The 13,535-nt window shown below is 38.6% G+C and overlaps 2 protein-coding genes across 12 annotated transcripts in view; both read right to left on the bottom strand.

Moving 5' to 3' along the window:
• Positions 1-456: 456 nt before the first annotated feature.
• On the bottom strand, positions 457-3,919 carry fkbp6 (FKBP prolyl isomerase 6). Its single transcript, XM_063902389.1, has 9 exons — positions 3,721-3,919; positions 2,995-3,112; positions 2,822-2,911; positions 2,536-2,738; positions 2,166-2,285; positions 1,871-2,068; positions 1,449-1,558; positions 1,157-1,248; positions 457-800 (listed from the first exon to the last, which is right to left on the bottom strand). The coding sequence occupies exons 1-8, from the start codon at positions 3,799-3,801 to the stop codon at positions 1,161-1,163; spliced, it is 1,008 nt and encodes a 335-aa protein (XP_063758459.1). The 5' UTR covers positions 3,802-3,919; the 3' UTR covers positions 457-800; positions 1,157-1,160.
• Positions 3,920-5,413: 1,494 nt separating this feature from the next.
• tmem244 (transmembrane protein 244) overlaps positions 5,414-13,535 on the bottom strand; it is a 54,843-nt gene continuing 46,721 nt past the window's right edge. For 6 of the 11 annotated variants that reach the window (XM_063902074.1, XM_063902076.1, XM_063902075.1 and 3 more), the window contains 7 exons: positions 11,084-11,119; positions 10,081-10,206; positions 7,518-7,603; positions 7,283-7,359; positions 6,642-6,767; positions 6,200-6,244; positions 5,414-6,032 (listed from right to left, as the gene is read on the bottom strand). In XM_063902074.1, coding sequence (XP_063758144.1) covers positions 5,935-6,032; positions 6,200-6,244; positions 6,642-6,767; positions 7,283-7,359; positions 7,518-7,603; positions 10,081-10,206; positions 11,084-11,119 — 594 coding nt within the window. In that variant the 3' untranslated portion in view covers positions 5,414-5,934. Of the gene's footprint in view, positions 6,033-6,199; positions 6,245-6,641; positions 6,768-7,282; positions 7,360-7,517; positions 7,604-10,080; positions 10,207-10,470; positions 10,689-11,083; positions 11,120-13,535 lie in introns of all 11 variants that reach the window. The other 5 variants (XM_063902078.1, XM_063902079.1, XM_063902081.1 and 2 more) reach the window with 4 other exon arrangements.

Raw genomic sequence — 13,535 nt, 5'->3', positions numbered from 1 at the left:
TCTGGGATGTTTTCATTCCACTAGTGTAAAAGAAAACGTAATATGGGAGCAAAATTGCCCACAATTTTAAATTGATCACTAAACAAAAATGTTGCCTTTGGTATCTTATCTAAATATTCCCTTATATTCTTTCTTACATCTAAGGTTATTGATGAGCATGTTGCAGTTCTGAAGGCAGAGATTGATCATTAGCGCCCCCTGGTGTTTATTGGTGCTATCAACAACTAGTAACCTTTAAACAGAAAGGCAAAGGATGTCTTAGAATCTAGTAATCTGGTATTTTACTCGGACTCTGTTCTGTTTTTGCCATCTCACACAACTGAAAACATTTCAGTGTGTTCATGCCCTCAAAAAAATTCTGCTTAAAAACGGTGGTTTCAGATAGACATACTTAGCATCCATTCCTTTTTAGTTTTTCACCACATGAACAAAATAATTTACACTGCCAATCAATCATACTCTCTCTACAAGTGAGGAAATTTATTTCAAAACATCTCCAGAGCAGACAAAAAACAAAACAGATTCAGCCACTCAAGATTGATCATGAAAATGTTCTTCCAGCGTTCATATATAACACATCGAGGTGAAGGCAAATTATATTAGGCATATACTCAAACAAAACATTGGGCTACATTATAAATCAACAAACATTTGAAGAATTGAACTTGTTATTTTAAAGGAAATAAAGGAGGCATTTTACCTTGATTATTCCTTTTGTAACATGACACAAACACAAAAAGGTTTAGCTTTAAGAGTCACAATACAGGAGAGAATACTTGCTTGAAGCTTGTCCTTTACATCTGCAACATAACAAAAATAAAGTCAATCCCTAAACAAAAAAATGTAAACACAATGTACTGTTTTAAGTTAAATGTGCATCTAAGTTTGATCTGAGCACTGTATGGTTGTTTGTATCATTAAAAAAAAGACATGTTGCTAATAATCATGGGGGAAAAGAAAGGAGTTCTGGCCCCGGCCGTGGCGCAACTGGCTGGAGCACCTGCCCCGTACGCCAGCGAACCCGGCCCGTGGTCTTTTCCGGATCCCACCCCGACTTTCTCTCCCACTTTCCTGTTACTCTCCACTGTCCTATCCGATTAAAGGCAAAAAGACTCCAAAAAATAACTTTAAAAAAAGAAAAGAAAGGAATTCTTACCTTTTTACTCATCTTTAATTCTTGATCCCTTCAAGTTTCTGAACATCTTGGAGTACATGTCTTTGTCTTTGTCCAAGCTTTCTTTACAGCAACTAAAATGAAAAACCTTCTATACGTATCTTATAGAGCGATTTATGGGCCTAGGGTAGCATCGCCATTTAAACTCAACCATCAAGTATGCTATACAACAGATACATGTGAAGAAAAAGCCAAACATTTGAGGAAAGTTTAAGCTTTAATACGTTTATTCTACTTCAAGGCCAATGCAAAGAGTGGGTCATTCTAAACTTACATTGCCACTTTCCTCAGCAGGTTGTTGATGTCACTGTCAAAGGGCTTCTTTGCCTGAGCGGATATGAGGCAGTCCTGGGCGCTCTCGTATTCGTGCAGCTCCAGATACGCCTGATAGAGAGAACAACAGTCTGAATTTTGAAGTGTGCAAACAAATTGCTTACATGGATTTCTGGGGGAAACTGTGGCTCACAGTGCCTAAAATTGGGAACATGTATTGTTAAATCTTAATGAAAATGTGCTTTGTACAAAATCATCTTTATACAAGGTGACTGGACATCTATTGTGACTGCTTCTTACATCATACCTATTGTTCCCCTCCTCTGTAATCATTTTACATTCAATATCAGGAGCTTTTAAGACCCCAAGAGCTTGTGAGGATATTTATCTGATGGTTTTGAGAACAAAAAGGCCCCGCCTGACCTGTCCGCAGCGGTAAAGAGCCTTTGTGTTGGCGGAGTCTATCTCCAAGGCTTTGCTGCTGTACTTCAGGGCTTTTTGCGGTCTCTCCAGTCGGAGCTCAGTGAGAGAGAGGTTCAGAAAGAGAGGAATAAGTTCTTTCTTGATCCTCTCCTCCTCTTCAACGCTCTGTGTTTCCCTGTTCCTCAGCAGCGTTGCCCCCTGTTGACAAAAACCACAGAATCCCACAAAAAATACTGTCTTACCTTTACAAATATACAAAAACAAAGGTCAACAACTTCCTTTTAAATAGATTTACCTGTTTATAGCGGCCTTTGGCGTTGAAATGGCGGCTCTGTTTGAAGCAACGGTTGCCAAAGCTGCGTACTGTGTTGACAACTTCGAGGAGTGTAGACAGAGGAACTGTGTTCTGCTCCTCCTGGAGACAGAAAGCATTGAAAAGTAGCCAATAATAGAAACAGAAAACATATAAAGCATTTTTTCTCTTATTCTGCATTATGAAAACAACAGTGGCTGACTGGCTATATTGAAAAGGATACGTTTCAAGGTGCGTATACATACATTAGTAAACAAAAATATGAAGAATATATTCTGTTGCATGACATAAGCACGCAACTTGTGGCTTAAAAATGTATTGTGGGGTTTTTAAACACCAAAAGTCTTCCTACCGGGCTCATTGCAACGAAGTCATCCACTTGTCCCGAGTCGAGAAAGTCCAGGATATGAATCTCGTACAGAATCACTGCAGCAGCAGGAACGAGCGGAGGACAGCCCATCTCCCCGTACGCATACTGAGGCTGGAGGAGAAATCGAGAAAACTCTCCCTTCCTCATGGTCATCAGACCCAGCTCCAGTCCTGCCAGCGTCACATCTGTTTAAAATAATTTCAGAAACGTTGATCATTTGTATATTAAAGGAGAAATCTTCTATTGAACCTGCAGAAAAATGACTGGCCTTTTCCTAACTTCATCATCCGGGGGTACTTGAGGTTTTTAGTGGTTTCAAAAGGCCACTCATTATAGTCCAGGAAACCAGAGTAATGGGCTGTGGAAAGAAAGACGTTACGGCAGCGTGAAATCATTTAGATAACTGTGCCAGACACTTTAGATCACATATTGCAATTGTACCTATCACTGAAGCATTTTCCGGAACAGGAGGGCCATCTCCAGGTTGGAGCACCTCTTTCAGAATGCCTTGATCTCCCAAGACATCATTCATATGCAGGCGAAGCTGCTCAAACGGACTCTACAAGCAAAACATTTAGGAATCACAGAGGAAATAGCTCAACATTGTAACAATTTGATCGGTGTGAGAAATCACTGGTAAGAATAACCTAAGTTAAAGTGTATATCTATGAACTTTTAAGGCCTGTTAAAGCAACTGTGCTTCAATTCAAGAGGAAACTTAGCTTCTGAGTATCTGCACTAGTTACAGAAAATAATACTTACATAGCTTTTGTTGTCAATTTATTCACTTAAAACTGATGTTCCTATCAATTATAAAGTTGACATGTAGTATTTTACTTTGCAATATTCAACTCGTACACAACATGCACTGGAAAATTGAGCTTTTATTTTATTTTATTTTCACTCTGACAAGTGTCACCCAATCACACATTAGCCTCTCTTAAAGTAACGGGGAACTGTTTCAACACAAACTATAATATTTTAGTATTTACTTTAAGACAGACAAACGCTTATTAAATCCAAGTTAATGACTTATAATTTAATTTAAACTTCAGTGTATTTTCCAAAGTCACATGTGGCTCTCACTCACATGAACAGCTAGTTAGCTAACGCTAGCCATGCTAACGAATGCTAACTGTGCTAATCCTCCTCAACGTGCTAACTTACCGGAGAGTCGGTCGTCCTCAGCCGCTGCTCAGCGCTTATTATCCTCTGTAAACTGGACACTAGCCCATTTTTTCCTGACATTAATTCGGTGGGTGGATGGGTTACACAGTTCAGTAGATAAAAGGTGGCTTTGTTGAGGTTATATGTAGTGTGTCAGTTGTTTTGGCGCTCCGTTTGGGGTCACTGCGGGAGGCGGGGTTTGACTTTCAAGTGTAGTGACAACTACTTGTACCAGTTTGTAAAGACTTTTTTTGTAATACAAGACACAAACATGCCTTTATACGACGGAGTATTAGGGCCACATATGAAGAAAAAAAATATTTTTGCCGTGTCGAGATTAAAGTCGACATGGCGACTTTAATCTCGACACGGCGACTTTAAAGTCGACACGGCGACTTTAAAATCAACATGTCGAGATTAAACTCGAAATGTCGAGATTATAGTTGAAATGAGTTGGGAGACATAGCAACCACTCCCACAGGTCCTGCACTGAATCCGAAATGGCTTGTGTAGATCATTTGGTCAAATTATACTTCCGAATTGGATTTAACAATAAAGAGATCCTCGCTGTTTTAGCGCAGAACCACAGTGTGGTGATTAGTGTAAGAACCATGCGTGACTCAAACTGCACCTGTGGAGCGGTTGCTTTCTCTCTGAATAGTTTTCAGTGTCAATTGACATAAAGTCGAGATTATTCGACATGTCGAGATTAAACTCGACATAATATTTCAACTTTATTCTCGACATTTCGAGTTTAATGTCGACATGTTGACTTTAAAGTCGCCGTGTCGACTTTAAAGTCAACATGTCGACTTTAATCTCGTCACGGCAAAAATATTTTTTTTCTTCATATGTGGCCCTAATACTCCGTCGTATAAATTAGCTTCCTTGACTTTTACATTTGAGGTAATTTATTCTCAATAACAATACAGAAAAGTATCTTTGCGAGGCACTATGACATTCACAATATCCAGGTAACACAAACAGGGCCGGTTCTAGCCCATTGGCTGCCCTAGGGGGTATTGAGATTTTGCCCCCCCCCCCCGCCGATTTGGCGCCCTAGGCGGTCTTCTTGATGGCCTGTAGGAAGAACCGGCCCTGAACACAAATGTTGGATTATGGGCAAAGGGGGTTTATACAGCACTTTTCAATTTGCATGTACACTCCCATGGTTGTAAAAGCAGTAGTTACATCTTAAACAGCGACCATCAACATAATAATTTATCAATCTTATTAGGAAATTGGGTTTTCCCATCTTTTTTATTTTTGATTATTTCAAACCGAATACACTGTACTGTGCAGGTGAATTGGCATGTAGACATTTATTAGTTATTGCCGTTTCCTGTGAGCTACTGCAAATATTTTCTGGAGGTATCTGCCATTTCCTGTTATTAGTTCTGGCAGATCACCAAAGAAAATGACCGGACAATAATTTCCAGTTGTATCTTTGATTTGCTAAATATGTTGTGTATATATATATTAATTAACTCAGGACATTAGAGGTATGGGAACCCCCCACCAAGGCAAGGAACACACACACACACACACACACACACACACACACACACACACACACACACACACACACACACACACACACACACACACACACACACACACACACACACACACACACACACACACACACACACACACACACACACACACACACACACACACACACACACACACGTTGCTTGAAGTATTTAATGTAAATCCAATTTTAAGTAGTATATACAATCATCATTTCAATACAGGTAACACTTTACTTTATCAGGATAAAACACTATAGGCCTACATGCACAAAATCTGGCAATGACACATGAATATAACAGCAAAATTACTTACACTACTAAATTTTTTGTACCGTGGTCACATTTTTTTCAGAATGCGACAGGTGTCATCTTTTATATTGCCTTCATATAATATTATAGTAGGAGGTATGTAGATAAACAATACAAAACAATATTTAAACTGTACAGAATATTCTTTAGAAAACAAAGTTGGGCCATTTGTACAAGGAGGGATGTGACTATAAGCTATAAACAAAGTTGTTATTTGTGGTTGCCTTATATTCTCCATACATATACAGTAGTTGCTTTTGCTTATGTTAGCATAAACAAAGCACAAATCGTTGATCAGTTTACCCACTGGGATGTATCAGGGGCTGAGATTAAGCAATAAGCCATTTAAAAGCTTTCCTCATTGTGTTTGTTAGAAGTTCTGCAGTTCAGCTGGGTAGACAAAGTTGCTCCTGAAGAGTTTATAGGCTGTGAGCTGTCCTGCAAATATCATCATTACCAGGCCTGAACCTGCATGGAGAGGGAGTACATAAATTAGGAAAAGAGATCAATCAGAGGAAGCTATGGCGTCCAGTAGCTGTCCTTAAAAGGCCTGAATAGGAAAAAGTAATGTCCTTGCCAGATAAAGAAGACAGAGTGTTCATTTCAGACGAAGAAGGATAAAGCGGTAATCTTACCCAGAGCTATCCACCAGTGCTCAGCTGAAGGGAAGTCTGACATCACTGCAGAAACATAGAAACTATGTGTTAAATGTAAATACACTGCTTTATTATAGCTACAGAGGAAAACATTTTACAACTTCAGGTTAAAAATTGGCCCTATTAAGTACATCATTTTTAAAAGTACATTTTTTTATACATATTTTTCAATGTTGGCTAAATGGATCACAGAAATATATATTGTTACTCTAATTCCCTAGACACAAACGGATAGCGCCTGTGTGTGTGCCGATACATTTCTGAACCACTGACACCATTTCCAGTTACAAAGCCAGGCCCCCAATCCTATCAGCTGTTTTTACTCTATTGATCCGCTGTGTGTGTGTGTGTGTGTGTGTGTGTGTGTGTGTGTGTGTGTGTGTGTGTGTGTGTGTGTGTGTGTGTGTGTGTGTGTGATTACCTGCTACCGTCATCGCGATATGCAGCAGTGTGACAGTTATGGCATAATCCCAAACCCACTCCTCTACGATCCATGCGAATATCAGCCCTCCCAAAACATAGGTCACTTCTGTGGAGATAACACCGACTGCAGGGAGGAAGAGAGAACAACAATCACCCATTGTTATAGCACCGGTTTTACCAATCAACATTATGTATTAATAATGTATTTTTTCTTTTTAATGTTCCCCTGTGAGTCAGCCTGAAAAATACCCAGACTGATGAATAGTGACACGTTGTCTGGCTCAAGTTAGGTAAGTAGAAAAATGGGATGCAGAGACAGACACACAGCTAAATGCATTTCAATTAATATTAATTGAAATGCCCGTGGCCACCCTTTAAGTTTTAATTGTGGCCCTCTAAGGGATAAGGTTTGTGCTTAAGATTTCCTACCTAATCACATTCTCCATATTTTCAATTATTAATTAATTAACTTACAAGCTTTCGGCCACTTTTCAATATCTGTAGATACAGTATAGACCTACATGGAACTCACCCTTATATGTAAAAGTTATATGTAGTTTAACATTTAATTACTAAATAAAGTACTGCCTTTAAAATAGAAGTACTGGAGTAAACCTACATTGCACCAATGCTACTCACCGAGGTATTTGGGGTTCTGCCATGACGGTTGCGTTGTGTAGTCAAAGGGAGCCAACAAGCTGTTGATCTCATGAACCCTGGAGACACATATAGTACACAGATAATTAACACATGCAAAAGCTTTAAACAGTGAAAATCCACTTTGGTTCTTATTCATTCTGTTTCAAATTAACTCTGTCTCAGGAGCAAATAGCTAAGGCTTCACTATGCAGTTGCAGCTTTTGTGTGTGTGTACCTGAGCAGTCCTATGCAGAGACTGACCACGATGTAGTAGAGAGAGTAGAAGCACACCATGCACATCAACAGATTCTGCAGGACGACCTGAGGAGACGGAGAGAGAAAGAGGAAATGAGTAATAATTATTAATATTTGCCCTGTAGGGATGAGGCTTTTAATATCACATGAAACCTGCTTTGTTTTTGAAAGCAGCAGGACCCCTGTAGTTTAAGGATGTTCTTTCTGAGGGAGGGTAAGGAACAGATAGTCTCTTTAAGTATCTTTCAATTATTGATATTGAAAAATACTACTGTATACTGGTTGTTTCTGCGACCATCTTTACATATTTATTTAATTTGTCCTTCATTTCACAGCTGAAAAAGCTGAAATTATAAACCTGGTTAAAGTTAAACACCCACATTAATTACATATAAGAGCCATTAATCAATGAGTGGGTGAAATTCCATGCTTTTTGGCAATTGAAATGCCCTTTATCAACCATCCACAGATGCTTTCTTCCAATAAACAAGATAATAAAAGAGAAAACAAGAATATAAGAAAATACCGTAACTATGTCAGGGATTTTAATTGGACTAGAAAGCTCTATATTTGGAGATGTTTACTTATCATTATTTTGTGCATTCTGTGTCTCCCAAAGCTAAAAAATATCCCATTCCTCCATTTTTCTCTTTTCCCTCATGACCCAGAAAACTATCGCTGATGAGAGTACAGTCAGACCGCAGCAGACAGCCCGCTAAAGTCTAGTTTTATTGATTTATGATTAACTGCAGCCTTTAGAGAAAATATGCTACAGGAGAGATAAAAGCCCTTTTCCTCCCAGCTGACGTTCCTGCTGTCAAAAACAGGTGTAAGTGATCACACGAATGAGGAGCAGCGCTACGCACAGGTCTGCCAGGCCCTGTTGGCTCACTGGCACCTCGTTAATGAAGTGGAGTCATCGTTAATCTGATTAGCTACACCTATGCCAAGTCAAACAACAGATAAGATTAATAACTTTCACTACCCTGGAATAAACTTGTGTGTTTACTTTACTGATTAATCTTTAATCCTTCAGCCTATAAAATGTCAGAGAAATACAGAAATGGTTAAATTCAAGGTAACTTTTTTTTCTTTTACTCTAAATTGTTCACATTTTTACACAATGCAACCCCTTGTAAAACTCCAATTACACTCCAGAAATATTGTAATTTCTTACATTTTCCATATGTTTTGTATATTAATGTGTGTTATATGATTCTTTTATTTTACATATATTGTTTATAATATATAAGTATATTTTTGTACATATATTTATTGAAATATTTGCTTTTCTTGCTATGTATTACTCTTACTGTGTTTATGTATGCACCAAAACACAAACCTAATTGGCAATAAACCAAATACCAATTGTTGTAATGTCTATAATATCCTAAGATATTCCATGTATTGCCCTATAACACTGAAAACAGCTGCATACCCTCATGGCTTCCGTGATGTACATATGATATTTATCCTATTTATGTTCCAGAAGGTGAATTCTGCCATCTTTGATCACCAGAGCTGGTTCTACTTCCTGTGGAGACCTAGAGGCTTCATGTCTGCATCAAAAGGCTGCTATGTTTTAGTCCGCAGTGTGCTTGGTCCGGAGCATGACACACTAACAAGCTCAACAAGCACAGAAGATCGTTCTTATATCTATTAGTGGACATCTAATTTACGGGGCTACAGTGCATTAAAGGTGAGGTGAATTTAATCCAACACAAATTCAGCGAATATATCTTCTCACCGCTTGCAGGCTATACACTATTCCAGCAGAGGAAAGGCTATGAATGTATAAAAAGAAAAGGAGTGGGAGGATAAATCTGGAGGGTTTATTTGTTGAGGTGTTGAGTTCGAATATCAACAATATTTCTCTCTAATTGCCGACTCCACTTTTAACTTTGTAAGGTTCCTCCTCATCCTTGTTTCCACCTCATTTTCTCCAGGTTACGTCCACATTAAAAATGAGCAGCAGTGAGAAGTGGAATAGGATAAATAAGCATGTAAATGCATTAGGAAAATTCCAGTATGTATCGTCACTGCGAGAGTAATTGAACCATGGCCCACATTTCGTTTTCTGACCCACGTACAGTAAGCCACGTGGTCAGACAGGTCAGAAAAGAAGCTGAGCTCATGCTAATTCCCTCAGAGACAGCTAAACAACTCGGCTAGCCACGGTTTGTTTTTCATCTCCAGACTAGACTGATATCCAGACTTAAATAAAAAGGCTCTAGACACCAGCTTTTAGATTTACCCCTAAACTGACTTTTGGTTGATTATAATAAGCATGCTTATAATGGGTAAACAGCAGTCTCATTGTGATTCAGGACGTAAAGAAACCAGGAAAATGTTGATTATAACTTTAATGATAAAACAGTGAAGAATGCTGGGATATTACTGTAATTTATGAAAACAGCAGTAAGCACAACTGTTCTCTTAATAGGCATGATGTAAACACCCCACTGAGCACCGAGTCAGCTAACACACCCTCCCTAATCCTTCTCTATTCTAACACACTTTCCAACATCTTACAATGTCCTTACCAAAGTATCACTGGGTGTGGTCTTGAGGGAGAGGGGTCCATGGCGTTTGATGAGTGTAACTCCAAAACAACGACAGCAGTAGTCCAACAACATGAATGGCTGCTGCTCTACATGAGAGCATGAAGGCTGTGTGTGTTTGTGTGTGTGTGTGTAAGCATGTGAGGGAGACAGAGGGAGGATTAGAAGAAATGGGATTACTACTAAGAAGAGTACTAAGAGTAAATCCCAAAAAGGGATAAAGGTGAACATACTCTAGTATAAGTGTTCACACATACTGGACATAAAAGCCAGAAGAAGGAAGTTAGTTTGGAGGTCAAATACATAACGGAAGTGCTATAGACACAGATTTATATTTGGTAATGGTATAAATAAATAAAATTCAGTTTGTACCTACAGTACCTTTAAGGTAGCTTCCTCATCTCTCCCGCTGGTGTGCTTCTGCTGGTTCCTTTTTTCCCTTTCCTTACTTCCTGTTTTTCTACAATCCTCTTTCTTCTTGTTCCATCTTTCAGTTCTCCTCTATGTTCATCAAGTTTGTTTGTTTGTTTGTTTGTTTGTTTGCTTGCTTGCTTCCTTCCTTCCTTCCTTGCTTCGTTTTTGTTGCTACTCTTTATAAAACAAAAAAAGTATGAAGAAGAACAACAATACATGGGTTTGTTGATTGGTGGATAGATCGTCAGCAACTGTTTTCAGGAATAAAACAGGATCTGCAGCTTTTCTTTGTCTTGTTAGTAAGTAAGTATGTATCTTTTGGTTTGGACTGTTGAAGGGACAAAAATAAACAATTTCAACACATCGTTTGGACTTTGGGAAATTGTAATTTCACATTTCCCATCACCTAGTAATTGATAACGATGATAATTGTTAGTTTCTACCAGAGCATGAAGACATTCTTCACACTGAAATCAACTGACTGAGCTCCTGTTAGCAACACTGACAACATATCCGTAACACATGACCTTTACCTTTTTGTTTCAAAGACTTTCTCTTCACCACCTCTTACCTGTGATTCATCCTGGATGTCCAGCTTTGGAAAGATCTGCAACAAAACATCAAACGAGATGAAATCAGTTTAGTCTGGTAGTTTTTAGTATTGACACTAGATGGGAGCATAGCCTCAAATGCACAGGGACAACCTTATCCTCCAATGAAGCAGCAACCCAATAACAAGCAATGATAAAAACACAGCACTAGCAGACGCAAATGAAATACGTCTTTGTAATTCAAATTGAATCCAAAGCTTTATTTATCGTATGCAAAAAAAAAGCTACAGCGTAGTTGTAGACTAAACATAAAAAGAAAAGTGCAAAAAAACAAAAACAATGATGCGAAGAGGAGGAAAATGTACAAATATTTAATATTACAACACAACAGTGGAATAAATACGTTTGTAAAATATGAATATGTGGAATAAACACATGTACAAATGAACAGTGTATTCTAAACATACGTACTGAGAGTGGTGTACGGATTACTGATGTTTTATTAAACACACACCTTAAATCATCATGAAAAGACACATTTCAAAAAGGGAGAAACGACCACTGGTTGTTCTGATGATGGAGTAAGTGATGGAGGAGGATGCAGAAATGACGACAGTCGAACACCCCCTCCAGAAATAACCCGAAAAGAAAACTCTTCATTCAACTCTTCAGCGTCACCGCCTGCGTAAGTCTGTGTGTTTGTGGTAAAGCACATGCACGTGGGTCTTTGTGTAAGAATGGGGTTGACTTGGCTGCCACGGTAACCTGCATCATTGTAACCATAGTGATAGAGAGAGGGGGTTGGGAGGGGGGCGTATGTAGAGCAAGTTAGGCGTCATACCTATTCATCCCCCTGTGTGTGTGCTACGTTTTATTACTGTTTGGCTCACAGAAAACTAATCATGCAGATTTATTGTTTTTATATTATTTGATGTTTGTTCTGACTGAAAACTAGGACTGATATAATTGCATGTATGATTCATTTTCATTATGAAGTCTTTAATTATCCTGTTGCAGTTTTTAGCTCTACAGTGTTATCTTACTGCAATGATGAAAACACAATCACAAATCAGCTCCATATGCCGGGATTAAAGGAATTGTTTACACATTGTTCTCTTAAAGACGACATATGCACATTTTCAGGTCCATATTTGTATTTTTTACCTCTACTCTGACATGGTTACAGACTTTAATGTTCAAAAAGGTTCTGTTCTGATTGGTTAGCTGGCTGGTTCTGATGGTCAAACGCTTGGAGATGATGCACAAAAACCTAAAACTACAGGAAAGGGAAAACCCCAAAAAGCACAATAGGGCCCCTTTAAACTCGTTTCTAACATTTTAGTGGATGTTTGCCTTTAAATGTGAAGTTCAGATCCAAAAATGTGATTACATTTTTAAACGCACTTTATCACCTAAATCCTCAAAGCCTTTCCCCACCCCAATACAGAGAGAAGTGGTTAGATACTACTGAGTGGAACGTTTGAAGATTAAAAGCATTGTAGAAGGATTTCAAGCCACTTGTAAATTATTAAACCCATACTAAACCTCAAACGACAAACAAGCCTTTTTTTTTTTAAAGCAGCACTGTGACGATAAGACAAACTGTGACTCTAGAAGCGTGTCTTTATACAGCAAATGAAACATTTAGATATAAGTGAAGCATGAGGAGTTGTGAAGAATAGCACTACAAGAGACATTTTAACAGCTTGCTCCTGGGCTATAGTGTTTACACCCCATGAGTGAGTTTAAATAAGATGTGTCGTATCCACAGCAGCAGGGAAATGAACGCAATGTTTGCATGCTCTTTTCCTGATCTGTTTTAAAATTATTTTTGAAAATCAATCCGACACACAGATTTGCTCATGGGAACACTGAGGCTCATTGATCTACATGTCGACATGTGTCTCTAAGGAACGGAGAGGCTGTAATCCAACATTCACTCACTGCGTGTGTGTGCAGGGTACAAATATTGACGTCACACAGTTTGATGCATCATAATACACAATCAGCAGCAATCTCTAGGAGGAAAGGGAGGCTGGTTTGCATGACAATTGGAGAAGGAGAAACGATAGAAAATAAATAATAAATACTAACAAGAAAATAATTTGCTGCTGTATGCCATGCAGTCAAAACTTTGTTATTCATCCTACTAGAGATTTATATCTAACTGTCCTAAGAATCAAATAAATGATTGCGATGGCAAAATACTTCAACGTTTTGTGAGGTCATATTGACCTTGACCTTTCGCACCCAAGTCCTTAAATCCAAGTGAACGTTTGTGCCAAGAAAATGAAAGAAAGTCCTTAGAAGCAATCATAAGCTATCTCCTTCATGGGAATGGGACGGACCTATAAGTATGGGAGGTGGCATAAAAAGTCATTTGGAAAATCGAGTGTGCTGTGGAACCAATCCAATTCTCTATATGTCCTGCCTTCTTACAGGTAATGTATCAATCACTGAGCCTGAGCTAGC

This window comes from Eleginops maclovinus, chromosome 15, assembly GCF_036324505.1.
Source record: "Eleginops maclovinus isolate JMC-PN-2008 ecotype Puerto Natales chromosome 15, JC_Emac_rtc_rv5, whole genome shotgun sequence".
In the NCBI taxonomy this organism is placed as follows: Eukaryota; Metazoa; Chordata; class Actinopteri; order Perciformes; family Eleginopidae; genus Eleginops; species Eleginops maclovinus.
This window is presented reverse-complemented; position numbering and strand designations above follow the sequence as displayed.

What these genes read in the sequence shown, in the direction of transcription:
- fkbp6 (XM_063902389.1), bottom strand. Translation starts at nt 3,801, where the DNA reads ATGTCAGGAAAAAATGGGCTAGTGTCCAGTTTACAGAGGATAATAAGC. An exon ending in GATGATGAAGTTAGGAAAAG is followed by an intron (nt 2,739 to 2,821) that starts GCCAGTCATTTT and finishes TATTTTAAACAG; the next exon opens with ATGTGACGCTGGCAGGACTG. An exon ending in CTGCTGAGGAAAGTGGCAAT is followed by an intron (nt 1,249 to 1,448) that starts GTAAGTTTAGAA and finishes TTTTCATTTTAG; the next exon opens with TTGCTGTAAAGAAAGCTTGG.